The sequence below is a fragment of the Mustela lutreola genome, chromosome 4 (genome assembly GCF_030435805.1).
Source record: "Mustela lutreola isolate mMusLut2 chromosome 4, mMusLut2.pri, whole genome shotgun sequence".
Lineage (NCBI taxonomy): Eukaryota > Metazoa > Chordata > Mammalia > Carnivora > Mustelidae > Mustela > Mustela lutreola.
In genome coordinates, this window is record NC_081293.1 from 139,089,681 (window position 1) to 139,108,520 (window position 18,840).

General features: G+C 34.0%; 1 protein-coding gene across 10 annotated transcripts in view; it reads left to right on the top strand.

Annotated features, from left to right (window-relative positions):
* PHF14 (PHD finger protein 14) overlaps window positions 1-18,840 on the top strand; it is a 208,393-nt gene that overhangs the window by 53,381 nt on the left and 136,172 nt on the right. For all 10 annotated transcript variants that reach the window (XR_009352854.1, XR_009352855.1, XM_059171242.1 and 7 more), the window contains exons 8-13: window positions 3,901-4,047; window positions 4,690-4,960; window positions 5,276-5,382; window positions 7,000-7,095; window positions 9,103-9,206; window positions 11,152-11,283. Coding sequence is in view for 8 of the 10 variants with exons in the window: in XM_059171242.1 (XP_059027225.1) it covers window positions 3,901-4,047; window positions 4,690-4,960; window positions 5,276-5,382; window positions 7,000-7,095; window positions 9,103-9,206; window positions 11,152-11,283 (857 nt within the window). In the remaining 2 variants the exon portion in view is untranslated. The remainder of the gene's footprint in view (window positions 1-3,900; window positions 4,048-4,689; window positions 4,961-5,275; window positions 5,383-6,999; window positions 7,096-9,102; window positions 9,207-11,151; window positions 11,284-18,840) is intronic.

Consider the following 18,840-nt stretch of genomic DNA (forward strand, 5'->3'; position numbering starts at 1 on the left):
CATATTTTCACTCCGGTAGATTTTTCCTTTATCTTATGTTAAAACAGATGACAGAAATAGAACTCAGCAAGCATTTATAGAATATGAATATATAGTCCTTATTGAATTCATGTTTCTAAACCCAGTTATGTTAAGAGGTGATCTATATTTTATTTAGCAGTGAAATTTATATTCAAAAGTGACTTCGTAGCACTCAGTGAAGTCATTCAGTCATGATTTAGGGACTATGCATATGTGCAAGGCACTAAGGTAGATACTGGGGTGGAGAAGTCATTGTCAAGGAGCATAAAAATAGCTTTAAGGCACAGTATTCACCTGTGTGGGGATAAATAGTATGACATTAAAAGATGTCACAAGTGTCTAGTATGGACAGGAAGTGATATAAATAGGGATAGAAATTTCCATGGAAGAATTGGAAACTTCAGCTGGACTTACTATTATTTATTTAATTATTTTTACCTTATATATATTTCACCTTATCTATAAGCATTAGTGTGGTTTTTCCTCATTTATTCAATGTATTTGTTCAACAGATATACTTATCTATTGGTATTAGGCATTGTTACAGACCCTATGGAGATGGCAGTGAGGAAAACAGACAAAATGTATATTCTTTAAGGAAGCTTACATTTGAGTGGCAGGTGGGGAGAGGACAGAAAGTAAAAAAGTAAGCAAAAAAAAAAAAAAAAAGAAAGAAAGAAAGAAAACAAAATGCAACATTGTGATAAGTACTGTGAAACTTTCACCTTCCAAGTAAGGTGAAACATTCAGAGAATAAAGGAGGTAGGGTAATGCTAGATGACATTTTATTTTACTTTATTTTATTTTACTTATTTTTTTTTAAGATTTTATTTATTTATTTGACAGAGAGAGAAATCACAAGTAGGCAGAGAGAGAGGGGGAAGCAGGCTCCCTGCTGAACAGAGGGCCCAGTTTGGGGCTTGATCCCAGGACCCTGAGATCATGACCTGAGCCGAAACCGGAGGCTCAAACCACTGAGCCACCCAGGCACCCCTTAACATGACATTTTATGACAATATGTAAGGAAGGTGGTAGTGGGCATATATTTATTTGAGAGGAGTGCATGACAGCCTGAGGGAACAGAATACACAAAGCCTGAGATAGGAACATGCTTGGTTTGGAGACTAGTATGGCTCGTACAGAGTTAGGGACTAGGATTGGTAAGAGGGGAGGAAGTTGCATAGAATACCAGGTAGGACTTGGAAGAACATGGGAAGGACTTTGGATTTTTTTTTTTTTTTAATGGTAGCAGTATGTTTTGTATGCTTTTGAATGCCTTTGTAGGTGGAACATTCTAGTTTGTCACAGGCCCTGAAGTTCTTCTATCTTCATTTATTTTCCCCCTTCTACCAACATCATTTACTTTTGTTTTATAATTTTTTAGCTTCTTTGAAGCCTCCTTTACTCATTTATATTTATTGGTATTGTTTCTCAAAGCATTCTCATTTAAAACCTTTGCCTTAGACTTACTGAATCCAAATCTCCCAGAGTTGGGCTTTACTCATCTCTCTTTAGAGACCTCCTTAAGTGAATCTGATCAGTCAGGTAGTGGCTGGAAAAGAGAAATCTTACTTATGAGTCATAGATCTTGGGTCAGCACCTTAATCTCTCTCATTTTCAGTTTTCTGTCCATAAAATTGATATTAAAATAATAACTCATCTGAAGTTTAGTGATATAGAATAAGTGAGGCAGTATATAAAAGTCACCTGTGCCTGGCATATAGTAGACATTCAGATAAATGTTTTCAATTTTCCATTGGGAACCTTTCTTAAAAGTTTCATTTCTCTAAGCAGTTTTAAAGGATATTCCAAGTCAAACAATACATTAATTAGGACACTAACTGGTTTAACAAAATCAAATAACTAGTGGTTTAAAGAAGGAAGAAGTTGAACTAGCTCTAATATGAGATTCTAGACTGGTTTGATATTCAGGGGAGTTTGATTCTAGGGATTAGGTGCTTTTATTGTTGTTTTATCTTTCCTTAGTCAGTTGTACTTTCTTACACGTCCGAGAGGATTTATCTCTACTTTGACTGGGCTTCACCCATTAGAAGAAGGAAAGAGAAGTTTAAGAGTAGACAGTTTCCTTTCAAGGGCATAGTCTGGAATTTTCACCCATCTCATTTTCTAGAACTTACTACATGGCCATATCTAAATGCAGAGCGTTTCTAGCAGGGTAACCATTTACCCGGTAAAAACTCAGAGGGTTCTACCAAGGGGAAGATGGGGAGAATAGATATTGGAAGACAGTGGTTTCTGTCACAGTTAATATTTGCTTGGTATATCTTTTCATTCTCTGAGCAGCATTAATCCCATGGTCATTCTAGCCTTGGAATTAGGTTTATTGTCCTGTAATCCCAAATTAATTAATTTTAAAAAGTTATATGGGTTACTTGTTCCTTTTCAGGTCTCTTAGACTAGAGATGACTGGTCTTTTTTTTAATTCAGTGTCTTGGTCCAAATGTTAATTCATCTATGCAAGCATGAATCCTACTTCTGATGACTCAGTTTCAATCTTACCTACTTTAAAACAATAAAATACTCTAGATCTGGCCATTTTGTCTGAGGTTTGATACAATCTTTGTTTCCATTTATCATCATCTGTCACCAAGGTTTAGAACATCATGAGACAGCAGCTGTGTATGTGTGTGTATGTTAATACAATCTCCTACCTACATTTTTGTTACTTTACTTTATTACTATATGAAGTAGTTATAATTAAATCCATTTTACAAATGAGTTAAGAGACCCAGAGATGTGTAGAAACTTTTTTAAAGTTGTAAAACCTGTATATTACAGAGCTGACCCAAGCCTGTGTCCAGGCTTTTGTATTTCCAAATTCTGTGATGTTACCCAGTGCTATATTGTGGCATCTGTGGATATCTCACTACAGAATTGTATCATGTGCTTTTTTAATTTTTAAGGATATCTTAAATTTGTTGTTGTTGTTATGTCCCATTCTGTTCTTATTCCTTTGCTTCTTTTTTAGTGTCATGATTTCTCTTTGGATTGTAAAACCCCACCTTAGTAAGACACCCTTTTAACATAGCTTCTATAAAAACTATATGGAGAACATATCTTTATTTCTCCTCCTTAGTCCAGATCTAAAGAATGAACTCGCTGTTATTTTGTTGGCAGTTACAATGCAGTTTACATGTTTTGGTTATTTACAAATTATTTTTGTTTTTTACGGAGTAAATTCCTTCCCTTCCCTCTCCTCCCCCTGCTTCCTTCCTTCCTTCCCTACTCTTTGTAAAGAGTAATGCGTTAGGTTAGTATCATGAAGGATGGTTGTGAGAGAGCTCTGTTTTCCATTTGAGGTTTTAGAGTTATATAAAGAGTTAAAGGTGATACTTAATGTGTTCATTTGACAGGGCCTGGCTTTCTTAATCATTTTTGTCCTGGGTAGAATATGTCCATGCATTCATTGCTGGCCAGTTAAAAATGCTCCACTTATGTGTGTTGGCTAGCCCTGTATTTTTTGGTTATATTGTCTTGTAATATTAATCTGTGTATGCATAAATTTAATATTTAATAATGCCTAAGATTATTAAAATCCTACTTGTTTTAAACAGTGTTTATTTTTTAGGTATACAAGTTTAACTAAATATAATACATAAGATTTGATTACAGTATTTTTTAAATCTACAAGGCCCTTAAAAGAAAAAAGTGGTTGTTAATTTGAAGTTATATATAAGATTAAGTTTCAAAAGTAGCAATTTTTATCATTATGGGCAAAAATTACTTTTATAATTTGTCTTAGAAATATCAACACTGTAGGAAGTTCTTCAAAAAAGATATATTCACTCTTATGTTAGGTTGTTTATGATCCTTTGTAGTAAAAATGTTCCCTCCGCCCTTCTGTTTTTTTTTGTATAGGATATAGCAGATCCATTTTTTGCTTATTGTAAGCAGCATGCAGATAGGTTAGACAGAAAATGGAAGAGAAAAAACTATTTGGCTCTACAATCCTATTGTAAAATGTCTTTGCAAGAGAGGGAGAAGCAACTGTCACCAGAAGCACAGGTATGGGATTCATGCCAAAATCATGTTTTTTCTTTCAAGGTTATGGATTTCAAGCTCTCATATGTGTGTGCTGGCGACATGTGAAATATATTTATGAAATGTGGTTAGTTACCTAGGAAGTGGATTGTAATTAAGGTATATGGTGAGTGTAGTTTGTAGCTGATGAGTACTCCTCATCTAGTCAACAGAGCAGCCTTTTATGAAGCGCATTTCCAAATACTTTGAAAAATGTGACTTAGAGGAAATTATTCTATCAGTGCAGTATGTTGACCATATCTTTTTTCAGTCTGATCCGTTGTTATTTATGTAAAGGATCTGATCGGTTTGCCTATCTTTTAAAATGTATTTCTAGGTAAATTAAGATGAATTTATAGAGACTTGCAGTTACTGAAAAGAGAAATTTCTGTTTAATCAAATTAGTTCTGACAAATCTGATCATAGATTAGGTCCTAGAATAATTACTAGGAGTAGACCTACTTTATTGTAACCCAAGAATAATACAGTGTATCTTAATAACTGTGGATAGGTATAACTTGCCTTGATATGAGAAATTCTGTACTTTCTCTAAGCATGCAAGTAGAAATCAGAGGGAATATGTTACATTTTAGTATCTTTTAAAATTTGTATGCATTTCTTTTATAGGCAAGAATCAATGCCCGGCTTCAGCAGTATCGTGCCAAAGCAGAACTAGCTCGATCTACCAGACCTCAGGCCTGGGTTCCAAGGGAAAAATTGCCCAGACCACTCACTAGCAGTGCTTCAGCCATTCGTAAGCTGATGCGGAAAGCAGAGCTAATGGGGATCAGTACTGATATCTTTCCAGTGGACAATTCAGATACTAGTTCTAGTGTGGACGGAAGGAGAAAGCATAAGCAACCTGCTCTCACTGCTGATTTTGTGAATTATTACTTTGGTCAGTATAGACACTGATATATGCACATTGTCAATGAGAACAATTTGCTATTAGAAATATTTGTTATACTGTCAATTTTTAGAAATTCATTAGCCATGCTACATATATTAAATAAAAAGCATATTTATTTTCCTAATAAGTTGTAGGTTGTTGTAAAATGCTGAGTCCCTGTGTTTGTGAATAGGGTTAAAGTATTGTAAACAATGTAAAATTATCCATGTGATCATCTTTATGGCTAGCTTCTTCCGTTGTGTGTGTTTTGTATATCAGTTTTTATTTTCTACTAAAGTAAAATTGGATATTTAATTTAAATAGAGAGAAATATGCGCATGATTCAAATTCAGGAAAATATGGCTGAACAAAAGAATATAAAGGATAAATTAGAGAATGAACAGGAAAAACTTCATGTGGAATATAATAAGGTAAGTTGGCTACAAAACAACATAATATCATAGACCTGTTGATGATGTCATTTGTGATTTTAGAGAATTTCTATTTATGTCTTATTTTGAAATTATTATGAAGTGTTTAGGCCCTTCTCCACACTTCCTACTCTTACTGGCTTCATTATCATCCATAATACTAAGTACTTCCTATGTGCTATGTACAATTCGGGCACGTTACATACATTAACTGATATAATTTTCACCTCAGTTTTATGTGAGCTGTAATTATGGCTCCCATTTTTAGAGAAGAAAACTGAATCCTAGGGAGGTGAAGTTATTTGCCTAGACTCATGTAGCTAATCAAGTCATAGAGTTGGGATTTGAGGCCAAACAGTCTCCGTCCCTTGTTCCTAACTAGTGTACTATAGAACTTCTTTTTCTAAGTTTGTAGAGTTTTTAGAAACTCCCTTTAAATCACTAGTTTTATCTTGAATTGTTTTGTAATGTTACTTTTGATTTAAGAAAAATACCTCCCAGGGTGCCTGGGTGGCTCAGTGGGTTAAGCCTCTACCTTTGGGTCAGGTCATGATCCCAGGATCCTGGGATCGAGTCCCACATCGGGCTCTCTGCTCGCCAGGGAGCCTGCTTCTTCCTCTCTCTCTTTCAGCCTGCCTCTCTGCCTACTTGTGATCTCTGTCTGTCAAATAAATAAATAAAATCTAAAAAAAAAAAAAAAGAAAAAAGAAAAATACCTCCCAATTTAAATTTCCATTCTACATCTTCATTGTAATGATGAGGGAGATCAAAAGAAATATCCTATAAAAGAAAGTTGTAGCTAAAATATTAGATAATTAGTAACATAAGCATATAAAGCTGATGTTGACTTATTGTTAGATAACATTTTAAGCAATAAAAAATTAGTAAGAGATACGTTTCCAATATCAGCCACACTGTAGTGAAAGAAAAGAGTACTGGGATTATATTCAGAAGACCTGGGGATTCTTGCTAGTTCTTTATCTTGGTCAAGTCACAGAAACCCTATGATCCTTAGTTTTCCCATTGAAAAAATGGTGGAAATGCATCTTCATAGACTCAAGGATTAATTAGAAGAATGTGTTTGAAATTATTTAGTAAACTATAATGGTTTGATAAATATAGGTATTATTATCAGTAAAAATGCTAACATGATGGCTGCATAGTATTCCATTGTGTATATATACCACATCTTCTTGATAAGTGACTCTTAATCTCACAAAACAAACTGAGGGTTGCTGGGGGGAGGGGGTTTGGGAGAAGGGGGTGGGATTATGGACATTGGGGAGGGTATGTGCTTTGGTGAGTGCTGTGACATGTGTAAACCTGGTGATTCACAGACCTGTACCCCTGGGGATAAAAATATGTTTATAAAAAATAAAAAATTATAAAAAAAAATGCTAACATGAAACAAAATGCTTACATCTTATTGGTACTGCTTATTCAATAATTGGATAGCCTGCTCTTCAGGGTATTGTGACTTAAATATGTTTAAAAATACAGACTAGCAATACAGATACTCTTGGACATTTGTTGATAAATTATTTAAATTTCCCCATGTTTTGTATTGTATTGTATTATATTGTATTCATTTACTGATTTGGATTATTTACATTGTAGCTATGTGAATCTTTAGAAGAACTGCAGAATCTGAATGGAAAACTTCGAAGCGAAGGGCAAGGAATATGGGCCTTACTAGGCAGAATCACAGGGCAGGTTAGTTTCTTTCCAATTGCTGTCTCCCATTCTTACTCTGTTATTTTCAAAGATCAGATTTCTGATACAACTTTCCTAACTAAAAAATTCTGTTTGATTGGGGGCAACTAATCCTCTGTGCTAAGATAATGCCTGAAATACATCTAGAGCATTGAAAGCTTCCTACTGAGAACCTGTACCCTAATTTGGTTGTTTTAACAGCTATCTTGTTTACGAAATTTTTTCATTGGCTCTAACTAATTGACCTGTCGTTTGAGATGAAGCTAAGATTAGAAGCATAAGTTACTCCTATCAAATTCTTATCTCTGATTTAACAGTTAGACTCCTTGCCACATTTTTTTTTCTATCCTGTTCTTCTGTTATATTTAGTTCCTTCTTTTTAAGTGTAAAATTTAAAAGGCAAACTAGAGAAATTCGTTTTTATATTGATGTAGTTTTGAGCTGCCTAAGAGATGGGTTTTGAAACTTTAATGTTAAAGGATAGTTTTTTACCTGCAGTAAATATCACTGGGATAATGACAAAAATTATTTTATCCTTGAGCATTTTTAGCCTGTTAAAATTCTTGGTGTTGAAAAGAAGAATCATTGCCAAATAGTAGTTTCTTTGAATGTTTTTTTTTTTAGTACTGTGTGTATAACACATAAATTAAAAATTCATTCAAGTAATTTCAATTCTATTTTAAAAGAGATGTTTTAGATTCATTGTGGTCCTTTTTCAATGAAAGTAATCTTATTTGTGAAGGAGGCTTATCAACGAAGAGATATTTTTCATTGTACTTGTTTCAGAGATTTAAGAAGGGTCAAATTTATCATACAGTTCATGTAGACTTAATATTTTAGAAGATAATAAATACTGATATGTATTGTGCTATGATAGCTATAAAGATGCTTCTTTTGTGAACAGGATGTATGTGGCTTATATTAAAATGAATAACATAATTTAAGAGGTGAGAATGAGTAGTCACCTTTGGTGAATTGAAATTTCTATTGATAGGTTGTTGATGGATTTTTGAGAGATTCTGGTGTTTGATATTTAGAGAAGTTAATGTTGAGTACAAGACTATTATTAGTTTATTTACCAAGCTAGCATTATCTTTTGGTTTGATTTGCAAGACTGTCTCTTAAGAATCTCTTACTTAGTGTAAAAAATTATCTACCATAAAAGGGTATTTTCATTTATTAAATGACTCTTAACAGAAGTTCACACATTTCCTTGTGTAAATATAAAATACACAGAAGTAGAATTCATTTGTACCATTTGCATGACACTTTTTTACAGTTGGTTGAACAAATGCCGGCCCAACCGGGCCACTGCGAAATGACTTTGATAGATGGTTGCTGTCTCAGAAGCCAGCATACTACAGATTAGTAGAAGACCAAAAAGAATCTCATTCACTTTGTGGAGAGTTTGGTCCAATAAGATAATTTTTCTAATTAACCTATGGAGCACCAATGTAGCTGAGATGCTGAGGAAAATAAACGGCTTCAATATTCTTCTTGTCAAGTATATTGTGTGAGGCTTTTTTTTTAAAGCTCTTAAATGATTGTCCTTGTCTTTCACTTTTCAAAGCTGAAGTAGAAGTTTAATTCTCATAGTATTTTAGTGTTTCAGCGAAAATTCAAAGTATGTAATTATAGGTTTCTTTTTCTTTTTTTTTAAAGATTTTATTTATTTGACAGTGAGAGACACAGTGAGAGAGGGAGAAGCAGGCTTCCTGCAGAGCAGGGAGCCCGATGTGGGGCTGGATCCCAGGACCCTGGGACCATGACCTGAGCCAAAGGCAGACGCTTAATGACTGAGCCACCCAGGTGCCCCTAATTATAGGTTTCTAATGGAAGTAACCAAAGAAACTCATTTTAAATTTTTTTTGCTGGTGTAATAGCTGGTCAAACATTTCTCCCTCACAATTCTAGCATATTTAGTTGACTTGAGTGGCAAATAGAGGAGAATGTTGCTTTATATTTTTTGTTTAAAACAAAATAAACTGCATTTGTTCAAATCAATAGAAGTTGAACATACCGGCAATTTTGCGAGCACCCAAGGAGAGAAAGCCAAGTAAAAAAGAAGGAGGCGCACAAAAGACATCTATCCTTCCTGCAGTACTTTATAGGCAAGTAATAACATGACAAGTTAATATTGTGTTTTTTTTTTAAACTCGTGCTTTTAATAACAAGGTGCTTCAGATATTTCTGAATGAATTATGTCCATACTAGAATTTATGTTAAATGCATTTGAAGTCCATTTTGTGAATATTTTCATCAAAGATGCTTTTTAGGTTGAATGACAGAAGAGATTTTTGCTCTCTTTTAATGATAAGTAACTTATATCCTTTAAATAGGTGGAGATGTATCTCCAAAAGTTCCGTGGAAGTGAATAGTCAGTCCTCTTTGGAGAATTGGAAAGTGACTTTAAATAATGTAGATAATAATTTTCTTAAATAATTAAAAGGATATATAAATATACATTTATATTTTATTTTACTTAAATGAGTTCTAGAGCTTTGCATGTGTTTTTAAGTGGTGATAGTTATCATATACAGTCTCAATTCCTGCCTTTGTACAGTGGTGGATGATGAAGAAAACTTCTGGATTTGAATCTGTCTATATTTTTTTCTGTGCTCAGTTGTAATAATTTTATTTACATAAGTGTGTTTTTTTTTTACTTGTCTCAGTAGTTTATAGTGTTCACCATTTATAGTAATTTTACATAGCCTGGACTTCCTTCCGTATATGAATAGGTTGGGATCTTACTTTTTTAATGTAACTGAGCATATTAACTGGGGAAAGTTAGAAGATGCTAGTGTATTTATGTGTGCATGTATGTATATATACATACAAATGTATATATTCACATATATACCTATATATACTCCTATATATACTTATATAAGTACATAAATATTCTCCCCACAACTTCTTCCCTTCTGAGAATAGCAGGAGTAATAACATCAATCTCCATAATTATTTTTCATTCTTGATTGGAGGCTTCCTCCGTAGGTAATAGCAGTTGACTTCCTTGAAATGTGGGAAAAGCCGACTAGTGTTTTAGTGTACAGTATGCAGACTAGCACATTCTCAGCCCAGCTTTTCTAAACAAAGTTGGTTCATTTGGAACCATCAAACATAACACAGTGCTTCTGACTTATCACTGCATTCATTTTTGTTCCAGAATGTATTTTACATGATTTTCCTTTTTGACTCTGAGCAACATTGAGATAAAATATTAGTTGTTGTTGTTACATTTATATGATTTTTTTTCTAGGATAATTTAAAAATTCAAATATCATTGTTTCTGTATGTTGATGGATGGCTCTTATAGATTCTCAACTTTTCAACTTCACTCTTTATGTTCCCAGTATAAAAAAGACCTAGATTTTCAGGTCAAGGGCTTGTGCTCTAGGAGTGGTTATGTTGCTGTTTTGCACAAGAGAAGTTGAATTCCTTGAAAACAAACAAAAATCGAAGTAACAGTTAACACCAATAGTAAAACACCCCATTCTTTGCAATAAATATCAATTGGTATATTTTTAAGACTCAGAGTCAGATTTTGGAAAGAGTCTTACTTATAAATTTAGCTTATTTTTATGTTTAAGACTCTTTGAAAAGTTTGTAATTAATGATAGGAAATAAACTGAAGTTTGTTTGTAAGTTAACTTCTTTGGTAGTTTTAGAGAAGTAAAAAATTGGGAAGTTTTTTGTTTAATAGCTACCTTTCTAGAGAAAAACTAAGCTAATATTAAATGAGTTTAAGTGATAATTAAAATTGAGATGGTGATGATGTTGAGAATACTATCTTATATATGCCTTTCTCTGAAAGGTTTGACTCTAGAGGAATATTTATATTAGATCCAGCTATTTTTCTATAGTCTCAAACATATTTTGAAGTAATAAGTAGTGACATTATAAAAAAGTATGTTATGAGAAGACATTTGATTTTAACAGAAGAAATTTTAAGTTAATCAAGGTGAAATTTTGAAATTAAAAAAATATGCTATGAATAGCTGTTCACTAAGATTACTACTATTCTAATCCTTTATTTGCTGCCTTTATTCAAAGTTGTGGAATTTGTAAGAAGAACCACGATCAGCATCTTCTTTTATTGTGTGATACCTGTAAACTTCATTACCACCTTGGATGTCTGGACCCTCCTCTTACGAGGATGCCAAGAAAGACCAAGAACAGTTACTGGTAAGTAAAATGAAAGAGATTTTAATATTAGAAATGGTTTGCTCTGTGTTTCAACAGTGTAAGATGATGTTACATCGTATTACTTCACAATAAAGTTTTCAGCAAATTTTTTAACTGATTTTTTTATAAATGTGTTTCCAACTTTAAGTATAATTGACAATTAAAAACTATATATATTTAAGATATACAACTTAATGATTTGATATACGTATGCATTGTGAAGTAATCACCATAATGAAACTAACTGACATATCCATCACTTCACTTAGTTTCCATTGTCTTTTTTTGTGGTAAGAACACTTTGGTCATAAATATTTATTATAATATATAAATAAATCTGTATCTGTTTGTTTGACAAATGAATATTGAGTTAATTGAAGCTATCATGGTATCTTAGCAATGGTTAAAGCATGAATTCTTTCTCCTGTATTAGTTGTATTTTACTTTATTATACGAATTTCTGAAATGCTTTATTTTTATTTTGAAATTGAATGAATTTATCAGGAATTTGCCTCCTTACTCATCCTTTTATTGTGGTTTAATATTTTTAAATAGTTTCACTCAAGGCTTTACTTTTAGTATTTTTCATTTGTGCTAGTTATATTTAGGTTCAACCAATCTAGAAACATTTGACATATGTTTTTAATTTTTTTCATTAACTTAGGTATATTACATTACTGCAGATATTTGATAAAAGCTTATGTATGATGAATTTTATCCTTTCCTTAATTTTAGTCCAAGGGAGAGACAAATCGGTTTTAATATGATGATTCTGTATAGGAAGAATGTAGAACACGGAAAGTTTTGGAATAAATCTCAGTATTCTTCTTAGGCAAATTGCCTTTCTACATTTACTTTTATTTTTATTTTCTATTTATTGGAGAGAGAGACAGAGATAGTGACAAAGATAGTAAGAGAGAGGATGACCAGGGAGGGGAGGAAGAAGCAGGCTTCCTGCCAATCCCTGGACCCTGGGATCAGGACCTGAGCTGAAGGCAGATGCTTAACCAACTGAGCCACCCAAGTGCCGATCTTTTTACTTTTAGAAAAGAGTAGACCCCAGGTTCTTAAATGCTAATCTATATGAAAAGTTGTGTGTTTGTCAAACACAGTAAGCATGTTTTTTAACCTTATTGTTTTATGTTGTAAAGCATCTCTGTTTATTTTACTGGGAAGCTTACATTCTTTCACCATTTTCACAGGAATGCTTTTTCATAGTGTTCTTTTTTTTTTTTAAGATTTTATTTATTTATTTGTCAGAGAGAGAGTGCACAAGCAGGGGGAGTGGCAAGCAAAAAGAAAAGCATGCTCCCCACTAAGCAAGGAGCTGGATGCAGGACTTGGTCCCAGGACCCTGGGATCATGATCTGAGCTGAAGGCAGATGCTTAACTGACTGAGCCACTCAGGCATCCCTCATAGTGTTCTTTATCAGTTTGTCTTGAGAGAGTCCTACTAGTCCTCCCTTTTCAAGTATAATGGAGGGCATAAATATATATATGTTATATCTGTGCTTTTGAAACCAGAATTTATTAAAAAATGCTGTGGCTTATTAGAATGCCAGCAGTGTTAATAACTGTCCTAAGTGGGTGGTGTTTTTTTGCCTTTTTAAAAAAGATTTATTTATCTATTTGAGAGAGAGAGCGAGCGAGCAAGCACGCTTGTGCACATGGCAGGGGAAAAGGGTAGAGGGAGAGGGAGAGAAAGTCTTTAAGCAGACTCCACTGAGCATGGAGCCTGATGCGGGGCTTGATCCCATGACCCTGAGATCACAACCTGAGCCAAAACCAAGAGTCAGACTCCCAAAAAACTGTGCCAACCAGATGCCCTATAAGTGGATGTTTATAAATTGAAAGCCTGTTTGATAGTCTCCAGGGCTAGTGTGCTAGTCATGATCTTTGACCTGGAGATGTGCAGTTATGAACTTTTCTAATACTGCTCTGCCTGCAGAGCTCTGGTTTCCAGTAAGTTTCTGGAAGAACTTCACATAAACTGCCTTGCCTGGAATGTTTTAGGGAAAGGTCTCCCCCAAAGACCTAAAGCTACTTAGGGTCCTATGCATTGGTTACAGTGTTTTAAAATAGAAGAAGCTAATACCATGGCAAAGTGAAGTCTTCTATATCTTCTAGTTTTTTTTTTTGTTGTTGTTGTTTTATTTTAAAGATTTTATTTATTATTTGACAGAGTGAGATCACAAGTAGGTAGAGAGGCAGGCAGAGAGAGAGAGAGGGAAGCAGTCTCCCTGCTAAGCAGAGAGCCCAGTATGGGACTCGATCCCAGGACCCTGAGATCATGACCTGAGCCGAAGGCAGCGGCTTAACCCACTGAGCCAACCAGGTGCCCCCTCTTCTAGTTTTTAATAATCAAATTTCTTTTGTCCTCTGAAGTCAACTTAGTTTTGCTTAACACTTAATTGAGTGTTTTAGTTTTAGAGTAAGTTTCATGGAATTATATTTTTCTTTAGTGTATCTCAGTTGTGAGAGGTACTTTTTGCTTTTTAACATTTTCAGTTTAATTTTGAAGTTATATTAAAGATAATAAGTATTAAAGCAATTTCACTTCCCAAGTATTTTTTTATTACCTTTACTCTTTGCCTAAGTCTATTATATATGTATGGTAGAAAAACTGTCTAATGGTATGCTACTATACATTTTTTACCCATTCTGCATTCTCTGATGCCATATTGGTATTTTGAAATTGACCATGCTTAGTAGTATGCATGATACAGAAATTAGCAAATGCTATAAATAAAGACTTTTTCCCATAGAGAATTAGGCATTAGAAATTTACTAGCACACTACTGCCTAACCTCTGCCTAGGTTCATTTAGTTCTTAGTTTTTTTCTTAGGAAGAAAGGTCCTGGAAAGGTCCTTTGGTCTTACGGAAAGGGTTCCTATACCCTTATCTCATGACTGGGCTCATTATTGGCTTAGATTTATACAGATCCTACTGGAACACATTTTTGAACGTCACCAATTACTCCTTTTCTTGTCTTTATGCTATGTGTATTTGGTAACACCCTTTCTACTATATACCCCTTATGTTCACTGCTAGCCAAAATTACTATGCAATCTTCCCTTCTCAAATAGCGTATTCTGCTTGGCAAACTGTTCTAAGCACCTCCTGTACTACTTTTGGGAGTTAATTGTTTGAGATCTGGATGCTTTCTGTTTGGTCCATACCACAATAGTTCAGTTCACTGCTTATCTTGGACTAATTTAAGACATGTGACAGGAAAGAATAAAGATACAGAGGTAATTATTGATGAAAAGTAGGAAAGTTGAATAAGCTCACATTAGACAGGCTCTGACTTTTCAGTGAAATAGAAGCAGTCTGTGGAAAGGGAAAGCAATTAATTGGGATGATGATGGTGGCTTAAGAAGATAGGAGATAGTTTCCGATAGTTTTGTTGGAAAAAAAATCACAGATGACTTGCTGAGGTTATATACTAAAGAATGTTTGTGAATTGGTTTAATAAGTGTGATTAATTGATCTTTCTCCAATAATGCTTAGCTGTCCAGGATCAGGAGAGGGAAAAACCCAGGGACTTTTTATGTTGGGTTAGGAATGGGCAAATCAGATGAGAATGCTAGTTGGGTGAGGAATTTGGCAAGGGATAAAGAGGCTAATGAAGGTATGATCTAGGCTCCATTTTGTTTTTACTTACTCCCATTGTTTGAAATTTATTTTGTCTTACTCTTAGTTTATATTATTTTGGTTTGTTCCTTTTTAAATATATATTGTTGCACACTGCCTTATATTCTTCCCAGATAAGCCTGATAGCTCTATAAATGAAGTAGTAAGGGTTTGATTTATTAGAGTAGCTCAAATAATAAATATTTCTTTTTTTTTTAAAGATTTTATTTATTTGACAGACAGAGATCATAAGTAGGCAAAAGCAGGTGGGGGAGGGGAGGGAAACTGGCCTCCCTGCTGAGCAGAGAGCCCAATGCAGGGCTCAAATGCAGGATCCTGAGATCATGACCTGAGCCAAAGGCAGAGGCTTAACCCACTGAGTGCCCCATAGATACTTCTTTTAGAGTAATCTTATGTTTCTATCACCGTCTGATCAGAAGTTTTCTTGCCTTTTCTAATTAAAGAATATTCTGGAAAAAAAAAAAAAACCAAAAAACCAAACCCTGAATATTCTGGAGAGTATTATTTGACAGATAATTGAGTAATATTTATTATATCCTTTTATTCTTTGGGTATACCTTTGTTTATTCTTTTAAGAGAAAAGAAAATCTATAGCACAGACCCTTCAGTTAATAATTTATAGGTTTCTCCCCCATTTTTCTTAATAATTTATCCTTCCCTTCTTCCATTAACTCTTTCTTTTTATCAAGAGATAATTGACATATAACCTTGCTTTAATTTTAGGTGTACAGCATAATGATTTGATGTATATATTGTGAAATGATTACCACAGTAAGCTTAGTTAACATCCATTGTAATACACAGTTAAATGTTTGTTGTTTTTTTTCCCCCTAATGATAAGGACTCTTAAGATGTATTCTCTTAGGGGCACCCGGGTGGCTCAGTTGGTTAAACAGTTAAGTGGCTGGCCAACTCTTGATTTCAGTTCAGATCCTGATCTCCGGGTTCTAGGATGGAGCCTCGTGTAGGACTCCACACTTGGTGTAGAGTCTGCTTTCTTGTGCCTCTCCCTTACCTCTCCTAACACAACTCATGTGCATGTGCTTGTGTGTGCTCTCTCAGTTAAAGAAATAGAATCTTAAAAAAAACAATATTTCTCCAAAAAAAAAACAATATTTCTCCAAATATACAATATAGTATTAATAACTATATTCACCATGTTGTATATTACATCCCCAGGACTTATTTATTGATTTATTTATTTAGAGAGAGAGTGTGGTGAGAGGCACGGGGGAGAGAGAGAGAATCTTAAGCAGGCTCCATCTTGAGGCTCCATCTCATGACCCTGAGATTGTAACCCAAACTAAAATTGAAAGTTAGATGCTTAACAGACTGAGGCACCCAGGCACCAGCCCCCTTTTAAGAATTATTTATTTATTTATTTTATTTGTATATATTTTTGTTTTAACTGGAAGTTTTTACCTTTTGACCACCCTTACCCCTTTGCATCTCCTCCCCAACTCCACCTCCCTGACCCCAGCCTCTGGCAACCACCAGTTGGTACTCTTTATTTATGAATTTGTGGGTTTAAAAAAAAAAATAGTCCACATAAGGGGCGCCTGGGTGGCTCAGTGGATTAAACCTCTACCTTCAGCTCAGGTCATGAACTTAGGGTCCTGGGATTGAGTCCCACATCAGGCTCTCTGCTTAGTGGGGAGCCTGTTTCCCCCTCTCTCTCTGCCTGCTGCTTTGCCTACTTGTGATCTCTCTCTCTCTATTTAATAAATAAATAAAATCTTAAAAAAATAGTCCACATATAATCGAGATCATACAATATTTGCTTTTGACTTACTTAGCATAATTCCCTCAAGGTCCATCTATGCTGTTGCAAATAGCTAGGGTTTCCTTCTTTTTCATGGCTGAATAATATCCTATTATATATTTCTACCACATTTTCTTTACCCATTCATTCATCAGTGGACACAGGGTATTTCCATGTTTTTCCTCTTATAAATAATGGTGCATGAACATAAGAGTGTAGGTATCTTTTCAAGATAGAGATTTTGTTTCCTTTGGATATACATGCAGAAGTGGAATTGCTGGATCATACAGTAGTTGCATTTTTAGTTATTTTGTTTTCAAAGATTGATTTATTTTAGAGCAAGAGAGCAGACTGGTAGGGCGAGGGGCAGAGGAATAGAGAGAATCCCAAGCAGACTCTTTGCTGAGTGTGGAGCCTGACTCAGAGCTAATCCCATGACCCAGAGATCATGACCCAAGCCAAAATCAAGAGTCATGCCCAGCCAGCTGAGCCACCCAGGAGTGCCTTATTTTTAATTTTATGAAGAACCTCCATGCTTGTTTTCATAGGGGCTACACTAGTTTACATTCCTGCCAACAGAATATGAGCATTCCCTTTTTTCCATATCTTCTCCAGCACTTGTTATTTCTTATCTTTTTGATGACAGCCATTCTAACAGATTTGAAGTGATATCTCATTGTGGTTTTGATTTATATTGCACTAATGAAGTTTTATGTAGGCACCCGTGAAGATTTTCCTTTAAAAATGGGGAAAACATGGAAAAATCTTAGAGATAAGGGAAAAAACAGACTATGCTATGCAATCTTTGAAGACTGAAAGAAGTAATTTGTAAAGGGAAAAAAAGCAAAACATGAATTATATATAATATTTGAGAAAGTGTCACAATTTATTAGTTAAGAATTCATAAAATCTGTTTTTTCTCTAACATACACAGTAAATTTTTTATAAACTGAATTCATGTACTTGTCTTAGGATTATTATACAATGAAATCATTTTTCTTTAGTAATTGAAAAATTCTAAACCCCCTTCTGAACAAAAAAACAAGTTGTAATATATGGTTCAGGAGTTGGAGATTGTATAGCAAATGAGAAAAATCTCTTGATATTTCATTTCAGTCAGAAGGTTGCCCTTTTGCATAAATCATGACATGAATTTTTATTACTTGTACTTTAAAAATTCCTTTTTAATTATTTGAATATTTTGATTACTTAAGAGTATTTTTAATATTTTGCATGGGAATTATAAAACATAGGATTCTCTTCCCTTAGTAGAATATATTAAGTAAAAATACACAGGATTAAATGTATAAAATAGCAGCTTAGTGGGCTATTAGAAGAAGCCAGGTATGTGTTTTGACATTATCAAGGATAATTATGACTTTTACCCCCAAATATTATCCCATTAATCCCATTGAATTGGACAGGCCATAGCTATATCCTAGATTATTATTCTTAGGATCTTGTGTACTGATTAATGTAGTAGAGATGCTTTTTCATATCTTAAATGATACATAAAAGATAGAGACGATAGTATTTAATAAGGTTGTTGAAAAAGTTTCAAGTAGTGTCTCCATCTGTGTAGAATTTGTACTGTAACTATCACTTGGCAGTTGTTTTGAAACAAACAGATAAATTTCTGTATTGGTTGTTAAATTTTATTTTGACTTTCTGTGTTGTTCAGTGTTTTGTCGTGGAGTTTAGGGAGTAACAGTTCTGTCAGAGGGCTCTAAAGCAAGTTTCCTTGTGACCTGAGTGTCTTACTTTTGGTGAGGATAATAATGAGCATAAGAAGTTAGAGAATGTCCTGACAAGGATTATTGTTACAAAATGAGAAACTAAAGAAAAAAAATTCAATTAAAAGAAAACAATATACTGATTCATCCTAAAAAGGTACTTGTTTCTATATCCCAGCAATTCATGTATGTTAGAAATGAATTGGAACTAAGAAACTTTGATTACATTTCACTTCAGCTGGTAGAAATGATCACTTAAGGAAATAGTCCTTTTCTGTGACATAATTAAATCTCTTTCTATGGCCATTTCTGTTTTGATGTTTGTTGTATTTGTTATTATTTACTAATAGTATCTAACATTTGTGGGGTTTTCACAGTTTAGGATTGCCAATAGATTGTTTGAAAAT